This window comes from Dermacentor silvarum, chromosome 10 (genome assembly GCF_013339745.2).
Source record: "Dermacentor silvarum isolate Dsil-2018 chromosome 10, BIME_Dsil_1.4, whole genome shotgun sequence".
Classification (NCBI taxonomy): domain Eukaryota; kingdom Metazoa; phylum Arthropoda; class Arachnida; order Ixodida; family Ixodidae; genus Dermacentor; species Dermacentor silvarum.
In genome coordinates, this window is record NC_051163.1 from 151,725,113 (window position 1) to 151,748,456 (window position 23,344).

The 23,344-nt window shown below is 48.2% G+C and overlaps 1 protein-coding gene and 1 long non-coding RNA gene across 2 annotated transcripts; both read right to left on the reverse strand.

Moving 5' to 3' along the window:
- Positions 1 to 3,508: 3,508 nt before the first annotated feature.
- On the reverse strand, positions 3,509 to 6,234 carry LOC125940792 (uncharacterized). The gene is made up of 3 exons (XR_007463996.1): positions 6,124 to 6,234; positions 4,905 to 4,998; positions 3,509 to 3,622 (listed from the first exon to the last, which is right to left on the reverse strand). It is a non-coding gene; the product is annotated as an uncharacterized LOC125940792 (long non-coding RNA).
- A 5,332-nt stretch (positions 6,235 to 11,566) lies between these two features.
- On the reverse strand, positions 11,567 to 19,067 carry LOC119431922 (putative nuclease HARBI1). The gene is made up of 3 exons (XM_037699364.2): positions 18,606 to 19,067; positions 18,387 to 18,532; positions 11,567 to 12,059 (listed from the first exon to the last, which is right to left on the reverse strand). The coding sequence occupies exons 1-3, from the start codon at positions 19,059 to 19,061 to the stop codon at positions 11,567 to 11,569; spliced, it is 1,095 nt and encodes a 364-aa protein (XP_037555292.2). The 5' UTR covers positions 19,062 to 19,067.
- Positions 19,068 to 23,344: the final 4,277 nt, after the last annotated feature.

The following is a 23,344-nucleotide window of genomic DNA, read 5'->3' on the forward strand; positions in this document are numbered from 1 at the left end:
CGGATTCATCGTGGTCACCAGCAGTTATTTAACGCGCACCGAAAGAACGACACAAGTGTTTTTGCATTTCCGTCGGAATGCGACCGGTGCGGCCGAAACGCTAAGGTCACCTTGTTACTGCGGCGACTGTCGTTGAAAGTGAACGAATCAGCTGTTTGAAATTTCGCATAACAAGGCGGGATTTTGCCGGCGTGTCGAAGCTTACAACGGCTCCATTCCTACCCTTGCAAGTCGATGGCTTGAACCCAAAATGAACGTGGAATAACCGCAATTTGCCCATTGTATCTTGCGCTGCATTTGTGTGATCAGCACCACCCCAATGAGCACTCTCTGCTATCTGGAATGAAAGTGAATCTCCGTGCGCAAGATGAGCCGCATTCATGCACAAACTACTTTTAGTTACCTCAAAAAGAAAAAGAAAGCACCGTGCAGACTGCAATAAAGTGCACGTGCTGTATTAAGTAGGCACGCACTATTGTGATGTGTCCGACAAAGGAAGGTGTGCCATGAAGTAGTTGCAAGCAGGTGAGATACCTGGCATACCTAATTATCTCGAAGGAGAGATCGAATTCGGATTTAGGTATCGTGTACATTAGTTGAGTGCCTCTGCCTTCGTTACATCACTGTGCCCTGTATGCACAGTTATTAAAAGCACACGTTTTTCTTCTACAACGTTAAGTATGCTTTTGCGGAATGCCCACTTCATCTGTGTACGCCATCTGAAAGCATGCTGTACATTATTGCAGACACGTACGTTCACGCAGACACAGACAAAGAACATATTGAAGTAGAGCTCCAAGTCGGGCTAGTTGGTTGACATGCATGGTATAATTTTTTAACTGCGCTAACACACACTGACAAGGACGAGGCAGACAAGACGTGCGCAGTCTTGTCTGCCTCGTCTGCGCACGTCTTGTCTGCGCACGTCTTGTCTGCCTCGTCCTTGTCAGTGTGTGTTAGCGCAGTTAAAAAATTATACCATGAAAGAACATATGTTTCAAAGAAGAATGATTTATTTACAATACAAAAAAGTTAAAAGTGTTTCACTGTAGGTTTTCAACACAGAATAGGGACTTATATACCAAGCTCTGACACTAACAAATAAAAGCCCCACTGCTACAGAAAATACAAAACTAGATAGGCAGTGTTAGTGCCTGCAGCTTTTAAAATGCAGTTCATTCCTCAGACTTCATGCAGTTGTGACCAACAACTGTTGCGCCTCTCAGTTCACCCTTTTCTCGTTCATTAAAGAAAGTATTGTTTATAACCAAAACTATGTAAAATAGCAGATAACTACAACATGAGGAACAGAACACACATAAGTACTAAATTTGCTGTAAGGTCATATTTTCTATAGATAAGTTATCTAATGAGGAATTTACACAGCTAAGTGCTCGCAGCTTTAATGAAAAATAGCTATCCATGACTAGAATGAAAAAAGAAAGAATGAAAGTGCTGCATGAAAATGTACGAGGTGTGTTCAAAAAGAAACCAAACTTCTGAAATAGCACGCAAACCGGCAGAGAGCACACTGCGGCTACTGAACGCATGTAGCAGCGGGTTTAGACAACAAACTGCCATTTGCCGCGTTTCGCTCTGACCATTGCTTGGTGAGCTACAGCCGCTGAAGTGCGCACGTGTATAAGCTGTTTGCGGGATTAGTGCCAAAGTAACAACGAAAGAGGTTGAAGAACAACGTGTGTGTGTGAAATTTTGCTATAAACTTGGCAAAATTTTACAGAGACATTTCAATTGCTTAACCAAGCATACCGGGAAAACTGTATGAGTCGCACTCAGTGCTATGAGTAGTTTAAGCATTTTGAGCAAGGCAGAATGTCGGTTGGTGACGATCCCAAGCCTGGACGACCTTCCACATCAACAGATGATGACCATGTCGAGAGAGTGCGTGCTGTGATTCGTGGAAACCGTCGTTTAACTGTCCGAGAACTAGCTCACGAAGTGGGCATCAGCATAGGATCATGGCATCCTATTGTGAATAACAAACTTGATATGCGTCGTGTCAGTGAAAAATTCGTGCCGCGTTGACTGTCGATCAGAAACACCTGTGTTGAAATAAGCCAGGAACTGCATGCCACTGGCAATGATAATGAAAACTTCTGTAACATCACAACAGGCAATGAGACGTGGGTTTATGGCTCTGATATTGAAAAGACAGTGCAGTCGTTCCAGTGGGTGAGCGAACAGTCTTCTCGTCCAAGAAAGCACGCATGAGTCAGCAAAAAATCAAGGTAATGGTGGTGTTTTCTAACTGGAAAGACATAGTCCATCAGGAATTTGTACCACGTGGTCAGATGGTAAACAAGGCAGTCTACCAAGGAATTCTAGCGCGTTTGTGGGATGCTGTGTGCCGTAGGAAGCCTGAATTGTGGGGAACCCAGACTTAATTGTTGCAACATGATAATGAGCTAGTTCACGCATCGCTCCTTGTCTGCGGCTATCTAGCAAAACATCGCATTCTCGTGCCCCATCCACCGTACTTCCCAGACCAAGCCCAATAAGCCTTTTTCCTGTTTCCCGAACTTAAAATCACGTTGAAAGGACGTCGTTTCCAACCCATAAAAGAAATTTCAAGACAATGCGACACGACACCTACGCGCCATCCCAGAAAAAGCGTTCCAGGAGGCTTTCCCAAAATGGATGAGATGATAGGAACAATGTATTGCCAGAAGAGGGGACTACTTTGAATGGGACATGCATAAAATGTTGTACAATAAGCAATGAATATGGTAATGGACAAGTTTGATTTCTTTTCGAATACACCTTGTACGTATTTGAATTGAAGAACTCTTTTGGGAGCCAAGCAACATAAAAAATCTTTTGTCTTCCGGCGCACACACTCTATACATGGCGCAGTGGTTGGGTGAATGCAGAGAGATCCAAGAGAAGTTTCTTATGTATACATTGCTAACAAGATAAAAAAACATTTTTAAAACGTTGTCGCAGTTTCACCCGAAAGGCGAAGCACCAATTGCGATAGCTATTTAGTAGAGAGCTATACAGACTAAGGATACTAGTTTTATCAGCTGTATAAACTTGGACATGCAACAACACCAGCAACGCGCAGAACTGTTGTCGACGCCGTCGGTGTTTTGCCCGCGTTCGCACCGAACGCGCGCGGCGTCATTATATAAATGTAAATACGTATTTGGTGCCGCAGCTAAACGTCGCCTCCCCTCCCTCCCTCCCTCCCGTCCTCGCACAGCCTTTCGCGTGACGGAAAGAGTTGCGTTTGCTCTCTATACATGGAAAGGAGGAAAGAGACGCTTAATTATGCAGCCCTTCAGGGAGCAAGGTGCAGAACGCGCGTTTGCTCTCCGACGTGCGTTCGCTCCCCGTGAAAGCGCGCGTCCCTCGCGCCCTTTCACTCGCACATACAGCGTCCGGAGCGCGGCGACGATTTCATCGCCGTTGACGTCATACGGAACCTCACGGTGACGACGACGGCAGAAATCTGCTTCGGAGTGTCCATATAATTGCTATCGCAATAATATGTTTCATTTTGACATAATTGCTCCGTCATCACAAACGCATTAGATATCATTCATATATATTCAGGGTTATTTGTCCTGATGACTCCTGGGCCTCCAGGTGACCGTCGTACCTGGAAGGAAAAAGAAATACCCCACAATGTTAGACGATTCCAAAAACTGCTTCACTTTGGCTCTCTTAGGGCTATGTTTGTTCAATAGTTGTTCGAGGCCGATATAGCAGTGATCTTGCAAGGAACAGATCTCAATGTTAACCGTAAACTTCTGAGGTTGTGAGATAACGATCCGAGGTCTTTTATTTGACTGCCCTCATTTTGGTGTGGCTAAAAGACCACACTTGACTGCGCTTAATTGCACATTGTTGGGGGAGAGAATAATTGTTCAGACTGTGTTCAACACCCTTACATTGCCCTGCTACTTGACATGTGGGTTGTTTCTGAAGTGCAGGGCACTGCATTGATGTGCACACATTCTGTTCCTTTCTATTTTAAACATCGGCTCCCCTGTTGCCTTTCATTACCTTTATACCCTTCCTCATCAGCACAATCACTTCTATTTACGCTGGTGAACCTACCTGTCTTCCTATCTTTCTACCTCCTTTCGCCAAGAGCATGTGTCAGCATTATAAAACTAGGTGTCCATGATTTCCTACAGAAAGCTGAACATTCTATATCACACACTTCACATGTGAATAACTCGTAAGAGATTGTGAACGACATGCGAATGTGTCCGACCTTTGAATTTGCAGCATTGTATTTGAAATTTCACTGGTATTATTAGCACTAATGTCCATGCCTAATTAATCTGAATATAATGAGTGCATACACAGTGTAAACAAAGTAATCAAGCCATGACAATAGACACAAACACATAATGCTCTAGCAAGCAACTAAAGAGAGAAACATACGTTCAGTTGCATTCTTCACGTTATGTACTAACACATTTCACATATACTTGGCCTCTTCGAAATCAACTCAATGTGGTTGGGCTTATGGTTTATTTCACAGTCATATTTCCTCACACTTGCAGGTAATTATTAATTGGCCCACATTGTCAGCTGGCTCTCAGGGACACTCATTTACGTCCCTTACATTTACTGGCATTCAGTTGTACTTGCATTTACACTGGCCTAAACTCAGTGACTTCTCACTGTTCTGAAATCAGCAGAAATTAGTGCGAGGCTCTGGAATGTGTGTCTATCTCTAATGATGTCACAGCTAGTGTAAGTGCTTCAATGTTGTCCGCATGTGAGCAATATTGTAAACACTTGTATCTTTCTGAGCCCCACACCACTTTTGAGCTGGCAAAATATGAACTTTTTCTCTGTGTGCTTTATCATAAGCATATATTTCCGCACTGCAATGAACAGCCATTTCTGGCCTAATTTTCGCTTACCGGTGCTGGGGTACGCTCTTAAGTTCCAATGGAGAGCCCTGGGTTCTGCTTTCTTTGGTGGCGTTCTTATTAGTGTTGATGTCCCACTTTAATCCTGTATAGAAAAAAAAATCAGTGAGGCGAGAATAAAAAAAAGCTGAAATTTGATAACTCGAGAAGGATAACCTTATAAGAAAAGTCTTATTAAGGCCTATTTTGGGGCTAGTGGGTAGTTCATAGTCGCAAATCAACACTACATAAGAAAAGTCTTATTAAGGCCTATTTTGGGGCTAGTGGGTAGTTCATAGTCGCAAATCAACACTACATAGCACAAAAGCAAAATGTCCAACTTGTAATGTTCTTTTGCTTCTGTCATATTTTTTTAGCTATGCATGCAGCGCTTTTATCTCACAACATTATGGAACAACGCAATTAATGAAAACCAGATTTTTGTGCCGGCTATAAAACTTGAAATTGCTACAATCGACGTGACATGTCGCGTTGTTGAAATTTTGCCCGTTGCATAGAACTTCGCTCCTTCTACATGTAACGAGTGTACTGCTTATCTCCGAGATTATGTGGCAAATCCTGCGGCTAGTGCAAACCGTCACTTCGGAGCTGCTGCGTCGTCGAAGTTTTTTTTTTTTTTTTGATTATGGTCGCGTCACGCAACCTTCGAGCTAAATTGGCCTTTGAATTTTGGTGAACTCGAGACATTAAACAGGAACGCCAGAAATCTACGCAAATCGACACACTACACAGAGGAAAGTGCGTAACACACCAGAAAAATTTTTTTTTCAAAATAAGACCGTCGTTTGACAAACTGCAACTACGAAATGCAATGAATTAATCACGCAAAGCGCACGAAAGGAATTTAAAAAAAAGGCGCATTTCATGGTTAGAGCGCTACGCGCGATTACCAGAGCCGCTACAAAATGCAAGCCCGAACGAAAATTCGCGCATATGGTTTCAATAAATGGACACCTGACTCCGCAAGAAAAAAAAATCGCCTCCAATCATACAATTGAGGTAAACCTAAACGCAGCTACGCCTGCAGTTATAGCTCCTTCACACACCGAAACTTCCAATGCGCGTGTCCGCATTGGAAGTTTTGGTTTGTTCGACGACACGTTCAGATATTTAAATCACTGACACTCGTTATCTGAAGGCTCATAATAATGCAATGGTAGAAATTAAGCATTTAGTAAGCGTAGCGTATAGGAAGGAAAAATAGACCTACGAAATAGGCACAGGTTCGCAGCTCTACAGCACGCACTCCTGGGCCCGCGGACCCAGCGCACATGGCGGCCCACCGCTGCTGATCGCCCGTGCCGCCGTCGTACTCGCACGAGTTGTCGAAGTTGCACTGCTTTTTAGATGCGAAGCAGCTAATGGTCGGGGCTATGTCACTCCCTCCCTCCCTCCGCCGTGCGGCATCCACACCCCTACTGTGCATGCGCATCCCCCCCCCTCCTCTCCTTGTCTCATCTCCTCTCCTCTCGGTATTCCTCCTCTCCGGATTGCGCAACGAATGACAACACCTGCGGCTCCGCGCGCGATAATGCGAAGCAGCTTAGGTTAGAGGCGCGACGGTAGGCGCCCCAGACGCACCGGCAACAGTCACCAACGCCGCGCGCGTTCGGTGCAAACGCGGGCAAAACGCCGACGGCGTCGACAACAATTCTGCGCGTTGCTGGTGCTGCTGCATGTCCAAGTTTATACCGCTGATAAAACTACCTTGAGTCGACCCCATGGGCGCTATAACGTAAAATGATTCCAAGTTGGTTTGATTCCAAACTCCTAACGTCAAAATGACGCCGCAGAACATGCGTATGGGGGCGGGACACGACGACGTTTTTCAAACAGGCCAATCAGCAGCCTTCATTTTTGCCGGAAGCACGCTTTGCTTGTTTTTTGCTCCTAAAGGGATCGTATAGCAACTTCATGTTAGATGTAAACGCCTAATAAATAGATCATTGTTTTTCGCTGGCATTAAAATTGTTTTGTAATGTTTTGACGGGCAAGTGGCAGACGCGTATTGCCAATTATTTGCAAGTATTCGCATTTTTCGAGCCGTAGTCACACACGCGTCGATTCCGCATCCGAGCCAGTCCGAGCCATTTCGCTGTGCACAGGTAAGATGGCGGCTACGTAGAAGCAGCTGATCAGTGCCGTGGCCCGCATTTAGTGTACCTTTGCCCGTAACGCTGCACGATTAGATGAGTCTCTACCTCCGTGGTGTGCTTTCGCCCGAGAAGAATTTCGGAAGCTGTGAACATCATGGAAACCGTGAAAGCTTAGCGCAGGGTGAGTAAACAACATCGACCTCTTGTGCCTAATGCCTAGAAAGTCGCATCTGAACATCTGCGGTGGTCGCGGGATGCTCACATTTGCTTTTATTCGCACAGGATAGCCAAGAATCGATGAAGGTTGGAAAGCAGCACGATGTACTGCAGCAGATACTGGTAAGCAAACTTTTTATTTTCACAACGATCTGAACTGTCTGTCTCCGGATGTGGGTGAAGTGCGCAGTGATAAATCCCCCCTACATGTTGGAAGTGGACTTAACCGGGGAAAATGATCTGTTATTTTGTTTGTGTGCGAAGTTTATTACGTTTCAGAAAAACAGTGATTATGTTGTGATAATGTTACAAAACATTGCGTAAGTGTAACCGCTATTTTTTAACGGCATGGTGAAATGATATGTGAAATGATACGACTTGTTGCTTGTATTAATTTGCTGCGGTCCGGCGAAAATTGAAAGTACGAAAAAATGGCGGCACCTCCTAAGGGACCCCGCGTATCGGCAGCTCAAACCACTCTGCTTGTGGAGTTAATGGAGCAGCACCCGTACTTGGCGAGAGGCGCCACAAGCCTCTCCCCAAGTATGAGTGCTGCGCATAAAAAAGCGTTGTGGAACGAGCTGACTGCCGCGCTCAACGCGCTAGGGCCGGCTGTATTGGGCGCGAATTGTGCATGACATGAAAAAACTTGCCACGCAAGTTGGGTCGGAGAAGAGGTGAGCCTGCAGCTATCAACATACTTCGGAACGTAAGCTCACTGTGTTCATGTTTTTGCAGGGAAACCGGAGGAGGCAGGTTGGGTGGGCTGGAGGGCCGTGTGATGGACGTGTTGAGCCGCACCGGTCCCAGGCTACGCGCCGGTCAATTTTTTCGCTGATGACGCCGAGGTGCGTAGTGTTTTGTGTTGCTATGTGGACCGGTTTGGGGAAGTTGCACTGTTCAGAGCTGATGAATGTTGTACTGCTGTGTGTTTGTCTGTTTTCTTGCAATTAAGAACACATGCCAGCAGATGATATCCATATTTTGCAGAAATGAAAATCTGCCCCCCTCCCCTTAGAATAAAATAAGAAACCAATGCTGTACAGAAATGTCCTGTGATTGATTATATGGTTCGTTACTCCGTGAAGCATGTGTAGTCACGAGTAAGTCAGTTGATGTATCAAGCATATTCTGTACAGAGTGAATAAATCTGAATAGACTTGGCAAACAGTTCACGGAACTGAAGCAACAACAACAGTATTCAAATCATATTCATCAGGTGCAATGCTCACATAGTGTGTCTACTATGCTTTGTTATTGCAGCAGGCAAGCTCCAGCGAGGAAGAGGCCGCTGCTGCCCATGTGCCTCTCCCGACGGCCCCACCCCAAGTGTCCGTGGGCACAGAGCCGGGGACGAGCGGCACTGCACCTAAGGCACTTTAACAGCAATTGAAATGCGAAGCCTTCAGAACAAAGCACTGCCTGTTGTGAACTTTTGAGCAGAAAAAAATTTATTTCACATAGTCACCTACAAAGAAACACAGCTAGTCCCTGCGATAATCTGACTGTGCAAGACGAAACTATATTCTGTTTTACTAATCATACCACTTCAAAAAAAGATGGCTGACTAATGGAGTAGCACACGAGGAATAAGGATTATAAACAGGGATAAGGTGCCTCAGAAAGGCTGGCCAACGTTTCGATAGGAGGACCTATCTTCGTCAAAGGCGGCCTCGTCATCCTCGGCGGGTTAGTTTTAAAGGGTTAGTGGAGTGACGTCACGTCGATGTCCGCTGTGGCTGTCTGTAAAGGGGGAGACTGAAAAGAAAATGAGCGCCGGCGCTTGACTGGCTAGGCGCGGTCTCTAAGACGAGGGGACAAAAGCGGGAGAGCGAGAAAGTGACAAAAAAAATTATATAAAAAGAAAACCACCGTCAGAGGGGGTTGGGGGAGCGAGAGGCGAGTGAGCGTTCGGAGGAGTCGTGGTCGGCGTGCGCCTGGGGTCCCCGAAGAGCCGGTCAGTGTGCAGGTCACAATACGAGTTGAAAGCATGACTTGAGCAGCGTAGCATCAAGGCATCGGGTAATTTTGTGGTTTAATAGGGCCACCAGTGTGAAAGTGCAGTGTGACTGCACTTTCACACTGGTGGCCCTATTGTGGCAGTAGTTATTGCAAATAGCATCTATTTTGTGCTACAAACACGGATGCATAACAGGCAAGTCTTGCAACACCTTTTTGTGCTGTGAAGTTGCTGGGTGAACGCAAATGATTGTGGATGAGCCCAAAGAAAAACAGTATCAATGACAGACATTTATGTGATTTAACGTGTGCCAGCAGCCTTTCACAATGTATTAGATCCCATTTAGTGGAAACCGTACTGTCACTTTGGCACCGTGAAATCGTACCTTGTGTGCATTGATTTGTTTCATGATGACTGTTATTCACTTCGAATAAAACATGACACTGAAGATGTGTTGAAATTGTTCATTTACTGTAGGGGCATGAAGGAACGAGTTTCAAGAACATCACTGGCACTTGATATCACTTCTTACAAATATATGTACAGTTATACAACTATGTACAAATGAATGTACATCCAAGGGAGCATCATGTGCTTGACATGCCAGGCGATCTGTGTCAGCATGACATGCCCTCGCCCGTGGCCTCCGCGAGCCGCCTCAGCCGTAGTTTGTGGCAGGAGTCACCATTATATGTTGTTTATTATGTCATTTGTTTATTATCTAACGTTTCGCATAATGCATAATTTATTGTAATTTCTTTCTTATGTTTAGTTCCACTTGCTGAGCAAGTTTGTCTCAGTGAGTGAACTGTATGTCTAATGTTTCATCTTTTTGGTTAGCTGTGTGCTTTCGTTTTGTTGTTTATGAGCTATTTATGTATTTGCTGCTTTTCAAGGAACACGTTGACTATGTGGTCACTTTTATTTTAGCCACAACAGTGTTTCACCCACAAATGCTGTGATAACAGGTATTGAAATCCACTGTTATGATTTTCACACTATATTTATGTTGTTTCCAATCTTTTTTGCCCTATGGAAGTCACAAGTGGCTTTTTTATTTTTTTATTTTTTATTTATTTCTTTATGTTATTTATTTATTTTTTGCAACACGTGCGTGTTACTTGCAATAGTTATTGTGATATATCAGGTTGCCACATCGGTGATAGCAATGCAATCTAGTCCCCATTGATGTTGAGAATTTTTTATACACCCAACATTTATGTATTAGACAGCCCATTGATGTAGCCATTATTTTACTACATTCACTGCCAGGCTGTTCTTGTTGGCCTTGTTATATGTGAGATTATCAAAGTGCACGGTACTTTTTCACGTCTGTCGTTCCTTAAAGGCACCGGACTGCACTTTCACACTGGTGGCCCTATTGTGGCAGTAGTTATTGCAAATAGCATCTATTTTGTGCTACAAACACGGATGCATAACAGGCAAGTCTTGCAACACCTTTTTGTGCTGTGAAGTTGCTGGGTGAACGCAAATGATTGTGGATGAGCCCAAAGAAAAACAGTATCAATGACAGACATTTATGTGATTTAACGTGTGCCAGCAGCCTTTCACAATGTATTAGATCCCATTTAGTGGAAACCGTACTGTCACTTTGGCACCGTGAAATCGTACCTTGTGTGCATTGATTTGTTTCATGATGACTGTTATTCACTTCGAATAAAACATGACACTGAAGATGTGTTGAAATTGTTCATTTACTGTAGGGGCATGAAGGAACGAGTTTCAAGAACATCACTGGCACTTGATATCACTTCTTACAAATATATGTACAGTTATACAACTATGTACAAATGAATGTACATCCAAGGGAGCATCATGTGCTTGACATGCCAGGCGATCTGTGTCAGCATGACTTGGCCTATTGAAAAGGAACTGTGAGGAGGCTGTGTGGCAAAGCTGTGTGGGTCCTGCAAAGTGTGCAAGAACAGTACATATGATGGAGCGAAAAGTGTGCCTTGCTGCGGCCCAAGCAAGAATCGAGGAGACGAAGTCCAATATCCTCCCATGCACAGTGCAGACGGCGGTGACAGTGGCGGTGATGCCAGTAGATAAATGCATCAAGACGACAGTAGCAACAAGAGCAGCACCAATTCAACTAGCAACTCCTGCTGCCCAGAGAAGTGGCTACGACATTCTGCTAATGACCACAACGTTGTCTATCCACAGACACTAAGTAGTGTCGCAGTGGAATGATGCAATAATCTCCAGTTGCGACAGCTCATTGGTACACGCTATGTGAAAGCAATGGTGGTAATTTAGCAGATTCTATAAAAAACACCACGCTATCCACTCATGCCAATACGCCTTCACGTTGGTTCTTTCTCTTTATTAGGCATATGTGCTTGACACTGCAGGCAGGTTTACTGCTGCTGTCGGTGGTGCTGCCGACGCAGCCGCCTTCGCACCCTTCGCAGGTAGTGCTGGTGCTGCTGTCGTGTGGTTCCGAATAATCGAATTGCATTGTCACGGGCAGCACATCCTTTCAGGTACATTATGCGTGCTGCCCTCGCTCGGGGAACTACAAGTGGGAGGGAGCCACCGTTTGCATTGTCACTGCTGCTGTTGCTGCTGTCATCATCATCAACCTCATCAAACGCACTGTCACCTTCATCAAGACACAAATTGCGCAACACTGCACACGCTGCAACAATGTTGGCTGCGCGGTCTGGTTCATAGTGGAGGGCACGGTGCCTCTGAAGGCAGCGGAAGCGGCTCTTCAGAAGTCCAATGCAGCGTTCCACTACGGACCGCATGGAAGCGTGTGCAGTATTGTACCTGCCTTCTGCAGTGCGAGCGGGAGGATGGCCTGGGACCGGAGTCAGGAGCCATGGTTCCAGGGGGTAGCCGCTGTCACTTGCACGACCATAAAAATGGTATCAAATCAAATGCCCATTGTTGAGCTAGTGAAGCATGAGTCATGTTACATACATCTACTACACAAATGGATGGATGAATGGATGAATAACTTTATTAGAGTCCTTTAGGGCGCGTGCTAGCGCGCAGCTGGGCCGCTCCCACGTCGGGACAGAAAGGCCGAGCCTCTCCGCCGCGTCGCGGGCCCGTTGGACAGCCCATAACTGTTCTTCGAGGTTGGGGCTGCGTAGAACCGCATCCCAACGTGAAGAACTGTTGCTTTCATCGCCGCGTAACGCGGGACACCGCCAGAGCATGTGAGGTAAGCTCGCTAAGTCATTGCATAGTGCACATGCATTTGTTGTCTGAATTTCGGGGTACATTTTGTGAAGAAGTAGGGGGTTTGGGTATGCCCCCGTCTGTAGAAGCCTTAGTGTTAAAGCCTGAGGTCTATTGAGTTTACAATGCGGGAGGGGGTAGATCCTACGAGCCAAGTAAAAATGCTTAGTAATTTCGTTGTACGAGGAAGGAGAGTCCCGATAGTCAGTACCCCCAACGTCACGCTGCCCGGGTACTCGTAGCTACGCGGTTGATAATCCCTCGCGCAGCATTGTGTGCCGACTCATTGAGGTTGGGCGGGGCACCCTCGATCTGTCCCATGTGGGCTGGAAACCAGATCACTGTGTGTGGCTTGATCTGCTTGCTTCCTAGTATCCCTAGGGCCAGCTCGGATATGGTTCCTTTGGCAAATGCCCGAACGGCTGATCTCGAGTCACTGTAGATTGATGTCCTCTTGTCGTCCAATAAGGCCATCGCTATTGCAGCCTGCTCTGCGGTCTCAGAGGACGTCGTCCGAATCGAGATTGCGTTCGTTACTTTACTTTCATGGTCTACGCTAACCGCAGCGAAGGCCTGTCCGTCGGCGTAGCGAGCTGCGTCTACAAAACTGTTCTCCGAAGCCCGTTCACGAGCCTTTTCCAGGAGGGCCTTCGCGCGCGCCCGACGTCTTCCCACGTTGTGTTCCGGATGGACGTTTCGTGGGATCGGGGCGACAGTGATGCGGTCCCGCTGCTCTCGAGGGATGCTGCAGAACTTTGTTTTGACTACTGTGGGGGGAACGCCCAGCTCCTGCAGGATGTGTCTTCCAGCTTGTGTGGTAGATAGCCTGACGAACTGGGCCCTCTCCTGCGCTTCCGCCAATTCCTCGAGCGTGTTATGCATGCCGAGTTGAAGTAAGCTTTCCGTGTGTGTGTATATGGGGAGGCCGAGGGCTCTCTTGATTGCCTTCCTGATTAATGCGTTCAGCTTATCCCGCTCCGATCTTTGCCAGTTGTGCATGGCCGCGACGTAAGTGAAATGACACATTACGAACGCATGCACCAATCTCACGAGGTTGTCTTCTCCGAGGCCTTGCTGCCGGTTGGCCACTCTTCTTATTAATCTGATGGCATTGTCCGTCTTCTTAGTGAGACGCAGCACTGTCTGGTTGTTAGAGCCACTCGACTCGACCATCATGCCGAGAATCCGGATGGCATCCACCCTCGGAATATAGCCTCCGTCGTTTGTCCGTAGTTTGATGTCGCATTCGGCGAGTGGCTTCCATCCCTTTGGTTTGGGGCCTCTGCGCTTGGGTCGATATAGTAGCAGTTCCGACTTGTGAGGTGAGCACCGAAGGCCCGTGGACTCGAGGTATCTCTCGGTAGCATCAATCGCCTCTTGCAGGGCCGTCTCTACCTGTCCATCACTACCTCCCGTACACCAGATGGTAACGTCGTCTGCGTATATGGTATGACTGATACCGTCGATAGCAGAGAGTTTCCTGGATAGACCAATCATGGCGAGGTTAAAGAGGGTTGGGGATATGACTGCCCCTTGTGGCGTCCCCTTAGACCCCAGCTTGATCATGTCTGAAGTCAGGTCCCCGATCTTAAGGGTGGCTTCTCTGTCTGACAGAAAAGATTTCGTGTAGGAATGGAAGTGCTTCCCCAGGTTAAGGCTCGAGATTGTGTCTAAAACGAACGAGTGAAGAATGTTGTCAAAGGCCTTTCCAGATCTAGACCTAGTATGGCTCTCGTGTCCCGCGTATTAGAGTCAATAATGTGATGCTTGATGAGCTTCATCGCGTCCTGCGTCGATAGTCCAGCCCTGAAGCCGATCATGTTGTATGGGTAAATGTCGTGGTCCTCCAGGTAGCGAGAAAGCCTGTTTAGGATTGCGTGCTCAGCAACCTTCCCCACGCACGATGTGAGCGAAATTGGGCGGAGGTTATCGAGGCTGGGCGGCTTGCCTGGCTTGGGGATGAGAATGGTGTTGGCTGATTTCCACATTTCCGGAACTATACCACTGCTCCATGCTTGGTTAATGATGTCCTTTAGGTATTCGATGGACTTAGTCGTCCAGGTTCCGTAGAGCTTTGTTCGTGATCTTGTCCGGACCCGGAGCCGATCTGCCGTTGAGGGCGTGGAGCGCCTGCCTGATCTCCTCAATCCCGAATTCTGCGTCAAGCTCAGGGTTCCCGGAGCCGTCGTAGTCAGGTGAAGGTGGTGTAGGGCCCGATGCGACAGACAGGTATTTCTTCACGAGTCTGGATAAAATTTCCTCGCTCGAATATTCTCGCTTGGCTGCGTGTAGGGTGCGCGCCAGTGTGTTGTGTTGGTGGGTTTTTAGTGTTCGTCTCGTCGAGGAGATGATTTAGGAGGTTCCAGGTTCCCCCGTTGCGCATCTGCCCGTCGATCGAGTTGCACACCTCATCCCATTGCTGTTTAGAGAGGGCTCTGCAGTGTTCCTCTATAGTTCTGTTGATTTCTGCGATCTTTTTTCTGAGCCTGCGGTTGAGCCTTTGTCCCTTCCACCTGGCGAGGAGGGACTGCTTGGCCTCCAACAGGTGAGCCAGACGACTGTCCATCTTTTCCACCGGGAGGTCGGTACAAACCTCTTTGGTGGTAGCTTTGATGTCGTCTCTAACCTGTGCCACCCATTGTTCGAGGCTAGGCTTGTCCTCACTCTGCGTTCGCTCTTCCCTAATCTTGCGAAACTTGTCCCAGTCTGTGTACTGGAACATGCGCTGTCTCTTCTGCTCGACCTGGAGGTGTGTGGCCAAGATATAATGGTCGCTACCAAAGTCTACCCCGAGGTTCGTCCACTTAACCGCTGCGATGCTCCTGACAAAGGTGAGATCCGGTGTCGTGTCACGGCTCGACGATGTCCCGCATCTGGTGGGGAATGCCGGGTCCGTGACTAGCATCAAGTTTAGGTTTAGAGCCTCACGCCAGAGGTCCTCGCCCTTGTTAGTGTTGTATGGGTAGCCCCAGGTGTGGTAGGGGGCGTTGAAGTCACCAGCTACGATCAAAGGGGAGTCTCGCGCTCGTTGCGTGGCCTTGGTGATTAGGGCTTTGAAGCGTTGTCTTGGGTTTTGGGACTACTGTATACATTTAGGATGAATATACTTACGCGGTTCGCTGGGCTGGGGATGATTTCTATCATTATATATTCCACTTTACTTGCGGTCATCCTAAGGTCGTGAGTGATGTGGGTCAGCTTGTTGCTAATCAGTACAGCGATCCCCCGTCCGTCTTCGTGCTTCGCTACGGGCCTGTAGCCGGACAGCGTGACGTTAGATGTGAGTGTTGTATAGGGATGACATGTGGCTTCTCTGTGTGTGATCGAATATATTGCTGCAGGGGAGCCCTCTTGGGAAGGAAACCCCTGCAATTCATTGCCACATCCTGAATGAGCTAGTTTGAGTGGCCATCGTATTGCTGTGGAGCTGCTGTGCTAGCCTTCGGAGGCCCGATTGCCAGCGTGCTGTTACTAGTCGATGCTGTTGTTGGGGGCGTAGGAGCTTTAGGTACCAGCACAGGTGCTACCACGTTTTGCAAGAAGGGTTCAATTTTGCTGATGCGCTGATTAGTGCGCTCCTCCATGGAAGCCATGTTGCTTTGGAAGAGCGAGAACTTCTCATTTATCTCTTTAATGCTGTCACTGAGAGCGGAGAGCATCTCGCGAATCTCAGATTTGGCCCTACCTGATGCCCTTTCTGGCTCATTAGTGATTGCCCTCTTTTATCTGGCCTCTCCGTATCGCTTGTCTCAACCATGGGGACTTCCATTGGCTGGGGAGCGGCCGGTTGATTATCCGTATCGTTCTTCTCAGCCATGGCGACTTCCATTGACTGGGGAGTGGCAGGTTGCTTGTCTGCCATGGCCGGTTTCCTATTACTGCCCCTCTTAATCTCGGCAATTTCTGTCATGAGTCGAGCTATTGTGTTCATCATCTCGTTTTCGCGCTCAAGTTGTGCTAGTCTGTTGTTACCTCTATCATGCTCTGGCGGTGAGCCCCGCGTTACTTTTTCCGGCGTTCTTCGAACTCGGTCGGCCCAGGTCGGGAGGTACTCGGGTTGGCGATCCCTGGAGCAGGACCTCGAGCACGACTTGAACCGGACTTGACTGCCTCGGCGCTGGGATCCGAGCGACCCCTGGAGCGGGATCTGGTCCTGGTTCTGAACAAGAGCGCCCTCTCGATCGAGAGCGTCTCCGGGAGCTCCCTCTGGAGCGAGAACGTCCCCTGGATCGGGAGCGTTCCTATGCTCGTGCAGTGGAGCTTGCTGCAACTTATTTTTAATCTCGCTGCTTGTGTGGTGGTGGCGAAGCCCCATTCTCGAAGCTTCCACAGTCGCTCTCTTCCATCGTCTCCTTCTGACGACGTACGGATCTGGAATCTCTCCTTGCATGTTTTGTCCGCCGTAGGGTGTGGGCCCCTGCACAACCCACACTTTGGCGTGCTCTGGTGTTGATCGTCCGGGTGTACTGCCCCACATCCCCTGCAGGTGGTCTCCTTCAGGAGTCGGGCAAACGTCGGCACGATGGCCGAGCTTGCCGCACGCGTAGCAGATATCGACTTGTTTGCAAAAGAGAAAGCACTTCACAAGGACTGGGCCATAGCGTACAAAGTTCGGAACCTTGAGTCCGTCGAAAGCTATGATGATTGTGCCTGTGTTCTTAATTCTCTTGACCGCCAAGGCCAGCGGGTTTCTCTCGTTGACGATGTTGCGTTCGAGGTCCGATTGACTGTCGATGTGTCTGATTATTCCTTTACACGTTGTGTGGGGAGCGGCCTCGTATGCACTGACTTCAAACATTCTTCCAGCCGCATGAAGTGTCCTGATTCTCGTGTATTTTGAAGCGTTGTCTCGGTTGGGCGTGCTGGCCACCATAATGTTTTGTTGTATGTTAGGACAAATTATGTCCGAGCTTATCTGCGTCGGGGTAAGACCCGCCGCTTCCACGATCGCCTTACCGATCATGGTCAGTCCTGTCTTGGCAATATTCAGCCCTCCGCGGGGTCGTATGATAATTTTGGCATGTTCCTTGGGCATGAGAGGCATCCACGACGCCCTGATGATCTTGCTCTTGAGTTTATTTCCATTGTCCTGTGTTCTAAATAAGGCGCCGGCGTTAGGCCTATTCTCCCATATGCCGCAGCCAGGGCGGTTGGCCGAGTCCACCTTGGCAGACATACGCTTGGAAACTGCCGACTGCCATCCAAATTCTGGCGAAAATTTTTCAGGAGGAAGGTCCTCCCCTTCAACCGTCATCTGCATAGTCACTGACATCTCGGAATCGTTGCTCTAGCAACACTTGGTGGCGCCGATCGGCGCTACGCCGGGCTAGGCTTGTCGTTAGGGCCAGCAAGGCGGCAGCGTAGTCCGAGCACAAACACGTTCATAAAATGGAAAAGAGACCACCCACCGGAGAAAGTCCGATATCGATGTGATCCTCTTCCGCTTAGACGTGCGTTGGCACCAACATTTTGGAGATTAGAAGCGATAATCTTGCCGAAATCATTCAAGAGTGCAGGAGCCGAGATGGAACCCTGGCGCTTGCGTTCTTCTTCTTCCTCCGTGTTACTACACAGAGGCTGTAATAAAATAATGTACAGGCTGAGCACTTCATGCTGCTGTGATCAGCACAGATAACAATAGCTCGTGGTAAATAGTACACTTCATATTATTAGCATCCAGCAAGGTGGCCGTTTGGCCGAGTTGTGGTCTGTATTCTCGAATTAATGTCAGTGTAAAAAATAATGGGGCAAGACAAACGTTCTTTGTTTCCTAATGTACACACCTCATTTACATTAGCTTGCAATACAGCAGTTAAATGTCATTTTGCTGCAAGCAGATACTCATTAAAAAATTTACCAGCCCGCCTATGTAACCTATACTTAACACGCTACTACAATATAAACGGTTAGGGCTTCAACATATACTCTTACGGCGGAAGTATACTTTATTGTGTGCTGCTAGGCCACTGTATGAATTTTTCCCTCTGCTCACCGATGAGGTGCTCGCCGGCCTTGGCAATGTGTCCCTCCGGGAAACGACGACGCAACCACGTCGTTCGCCAGACGTGTGCGTCGTGATCCGACCCCGGCCGCAGAGCGTCGACGGCCAGAATCCGCATGCCTGCGTCGCAAATCTGACGAAAGAGTGCACAGCATCAGCCACGCGTTGCTATGAAAGGAAAATTAGACAAACATGACGATACATACGAACATGCTGTTAAGGGCATAGAAGCCTTTGCGGCACATGTATGCCGCCTTGTTGTCGCCCTCCGGTGCGATGATGGCAATAAGGCTGCCGTCCACGCAGCCGATGACGCCGGGATTGCCGCCGCGTCGAAGGAACCCTTCTTTCACGGCCGCCTTTTCCTCCGACGTCCTCGGGTAGTGGACCCACGTTTTTCGGGTCCCGGCGTGGACGATTGCCTCCGCCACGCGTCGCACGCACTTGCTGACCGCAGGCTGCGTCACGGCAATCGTCTCCTCGCTCCCAACGGACTCCTGAAGGCTGCCCGTCGCGAAGAAACGCAACGCGTACAACACTTGTCGCTCCACCGACAGCGCTGTTGATCGTACGCCTCCGAGCTCCTCCGCCACTTCGTCGCACAGCCACCGCACAGTTTCCTTCCTCAGACGAAAGTGCTGCCGAAATACGTTGTCTGGCATGTCAAACGCGTCCTCGGCCTCCCTCCTTCCGCGGCTCCGCCCGAGCTGACAAGCCGCCGCCGCCAGCACCAGCAAGAACGCCGCCATTTTTGATTCCAAACGGAACGGGTTACTCGCCGGTGATCCGCGGTGTTTCCTGTTTTGATCGGCATAATTTAGCATAAGTAGTGCGTAAACGTCACTATGACGTGTCAATTTTTGCGGTTTCGTGACGTCGCTTGACGCACCGGCGAGGTGGGCGCGGCCTCGGAAATATGAGCCAATCAGCGAGCGGCGATCGTGGATTTGGAATCAAACAGTTTGTAATCATTTTAAGTTATAGCGCCCATGGCTGCTTCGCATACTACTCGGTTCCCTTACGGGAAGATGGTGTAATTTTTTTGCAATTTCCGGTAACAACGGTGGATTTGAACATCACTGACATCACCGAGAGCGTTCACCGACGCGGACAGATCACTTCACAACACGAACACAGTCGCATAACGTCGCCGGTACAAAGATATGACGATAATTACCGCCGAAAGCAATCGCCTCCTACGCCGGCATACGCCATGTTCTCGCTCCTTCCCGGTCTGGTCGGCGCAGCCTTTCCTCCTCCTCCGCCATCAAAGCAACGCGGAGGCGTCGACTTGTTTCTCTTCGTTCTCTCCTTTCGCCTTTCGCTTTACTTTCTCCCTCAAAGTATTACCCTCACTGCTCCTTACAGCTTTTGCTTTCTAACGCTCTCTCAACGCTTCGGCACACTATTTGCTCGCCAAATTTGGAAGGCTGCATATAAGCGTTGCGTCCGCTCGCGGCCGCATATGGCGGGCCTAGCCTGCCGCTGCAGCTATTGTCATGCATAATATTGCTTGAAAGCTCGTTTATATGCAGTACTTTACGCTGGAACGAAAATATACCGCATATGTTCCGGAGGTTATACGGTACGAGTGTAGTGTCTCCGTACTATGAAAGAAGCAATACACTTGGCTCAATATAGGATAATATGCATCAATGATTCTCATTAAGGCGGAACTGTCAGTATAGCAGAAGGCATGCACTGGCTTATCCAGAGGGAGCCGTGCCACCCCCCCCCCCCACCGCCCAATTTCGAATTGTTTTATGAGCAGAGATCCGGTTTCTGCATCTTAAGAGACACAATGCAAAGAAGATTCATGCCGAGCTCGTTACAGTATGGAGTGACTGACACTGCATACTGCCCGGCTCAATATCAATCTCTTCGGAATTTTGTCCCTTCAATTGCAGAAATCCTGGATCACTTCCCCTTCTTCAATCAATTTTCTCAATGGGCACTGCGGTTTTGGTTTGCTGTGCATTGCAGTACTAAATTGGACATAATGTTTTCATTTTGTTAACACTAGAAAGACGTGCAATCATGTCGACGCCTTATGTGTACACTTGTTTCAAATTTATGGTACCGATAATACCAAGTTTCTGAAACCCTCCCCCTTGTATATACTCTGAAAAGGCACATTCTACATTTAATTTCTTTACAAGTATACCGAAATTTGCTCCCAGTCCCGGTGGCGTATTTCCATTTGCTAGTAGATACAGCGTTCGACCGCTGGCGCCACGCTGCGCCGCTCGCGCGTACCATGTTTCTAGCCGCCGCCGTTGGAACGGAGAAGGCGTTGACGGAGAAAAACGCTGGGCTGGTGGTGACTAGCCTGCTGTTGGGATCGGTGGTATTATAAACGCCTCACTGTTTTGATGATCCAAATATAATCTCACTATCAGGGAGAGAGCAGTCTACCTGACTGGAGCCGTATTTTTTTATTTGGGGTGTTGCTACGCTGCGCTCCGCAACACACCGCCGCTTCGCGTTGGCGCCCGGCACCACGGCTGCCGCCGTGGCACCGAGGTTCAACCGACCGCGCTGGCAAACAGAGAGGAAAAAAAAGGAAAAGCGTGAACTTAAGAAAAAAATTCCAGCCACGGCGGGATTCGAACCCGTGTGCGCATGACCCCGAAGCGAGCGCCGTAACCACAAAGCCGTACGGCCACGCTTCCAACGGTTGAATTTATGCGAACCATATGCTTGCGTTCGAGCGCCCTCGGCGACAGAAACCACCTAGAAACGCGGTACGCGCGAGCGGCGCAGCGTGGCGCAAGCGGTCGAACGCTGTATCTACTAGCAAATGGAGTGTTGCGTCCCGGTGCCGTTGCAAGGTGTCTTAGCTGAGTGATTAAAGTCATCATGTGTGCTACTGAAGGAACTGTGCCCCAACTGATCAATGGAGGAAATGCTTGCAGATGCATCAGCAATTTTTTTTTCCTTGCTCCCTGGAATACGTTCTCAAAGAATCAGTGGATTGGATCATGGTGACGCTAGCCGATGAATGGCCAAAGAATTCACCGTCTCCAGGTTCATTTCCATTCTGAAAGGAGATGTCAGTATTAAAATGCACGGTGATGTTAAACCAGGACAAAACCCCATGTTCAATATGACAAATCTAGTGCTGTACAACCAATTCTCGCAACGCAGCATAATACAAGTAATCAACACGAGCATGGAGGCGAGCGGAAGCCACGCACAGGCGATGTACGCACTTTCGCGCTTTTCTTGATCGCGTCGCAAAGAACGAGCAAGGGGACTGCGAAATACTGACTCACCTTTGATGTGGCTGAGTAGGAGGCGATCATGGTGATCTTCGAGGCAACGAGAAGCCCGTACAAAGCGAGCAACAAGTTGGAATATACCAAAGAGGTGACAGCGAGGCAAACAAAGGGCGTAGAAAATTCACGAAACGCAAGCAAACCGCACGCATCCGCCGCCGCGCAAACTCCCGGAATGCGCCAGAGTCAACAGCGGAAACGCGCATTCAGAGAAGTAAGGCATACAATACGCGCTTTAAATAGACATGAATTGTAATATTTATTAACAAATATTGTAATAAAATGGTATTTCCGTAACAATGTCTGCAGTTGGAAGTGTGTGAAAGCTTTCTGTTAGCTTTTTGATGAACTATTTTCTTTATCAGTAACGCAGTGCACCGGCCGCCCGCGTACGGAACGCGCGGGAAATTGTGAAAAGTTATAACGGTCGCAAATGTCGCGCCCTGTGTTCGCGCAGGTTTGCATCAGTCGGATTAAAAACATAATAATAATACTTGAGGCAACCGGTGTGAAATGAACTATTGACCAGGAATATTGACCCTTTTCGCGGAGCAGTTGTTGTAGAGAAACGAGATGGCGCTTACGGCGGCGCGCATACGTCTCCTCAGCGACAGCGCACGAATACGAAACCGCTTCTACCTATTTTCTGTGCGATCAGCTGTCGGAAATGCAACTGATTTTTCGCTAACGCACTGTGCTCCATTCATGCTGTTTTGAATCATGATGATTGAAGACATGTGCAGTAGTTGGCTAGCTGCAAATATAGTGACTTGTATATTAAGGAATGTAGTGAATTTGTTGCGCCAAGTTCGCGGACCGCTGCTGCAACTGTCCGTACGTGTTTCCGGCACTTCGAGATGTACGGCTTTGCTCGAGGATACAGAAATTTGCTCATCCGCCAGCGTTGTATTGCTAACCTTCAAAGAAAGAGCTTCAGCCCTGGTACGTCGGCAAGAGTGAGTAACCGCTCGCCAAACAATGATAACGGGAGTAGCGCCGCTTTCTGTCATTGTAGGTTTCGCGCACAGGTATCTACTCACAGCTACCCCAACCTGCAAGAACGCTTACACCTACACCTTCGCCAAAGTGCCAAGAATAATTGAATGGGCGACCACTTGAATATATGCGCACTGTATAAGCACAATAAGTGACGGTACTACACCGATAGCGCACGAATGGTCGAAGCTGAATATTTCGTGACGGCCCACAAGAGAAAAATACATTTTCCCACAAGGTATTACAATGTACAGAGCAGCTACGTTTCAAGCCTTGTGTGCAGCAAGAACAAATCTAACTGAACTGAGCACACCCACGAGCGATTAGGCAGAAAATTATCAGATAGTGACCGCACCAAGGAACCTTACTGAGTCAGAAACTTGACAAGCCGCCGCTTCAAAATATTTGCCAAATAAAGAACGAAGAGCAAAACACGCTAATCCTGATTCAATTTATGAGCGGAAGTTTGGATAGCTTGAAATACATATTTAGCCACGCTTTTAGAGCAAGCACCATACGCTGCTCGAGCCGTTTGGACGTAGCTTAATCAGCTCCGAAAGCGCTTTCACATGTTCTCTGAAGCTGTGGCCAAAGCTTCGTGTCGTCCACCCAGTCACCGTCTACGATATCTCCCGAAACAGATGTTTTCTAAGCCGCGCCGGCGTCATACA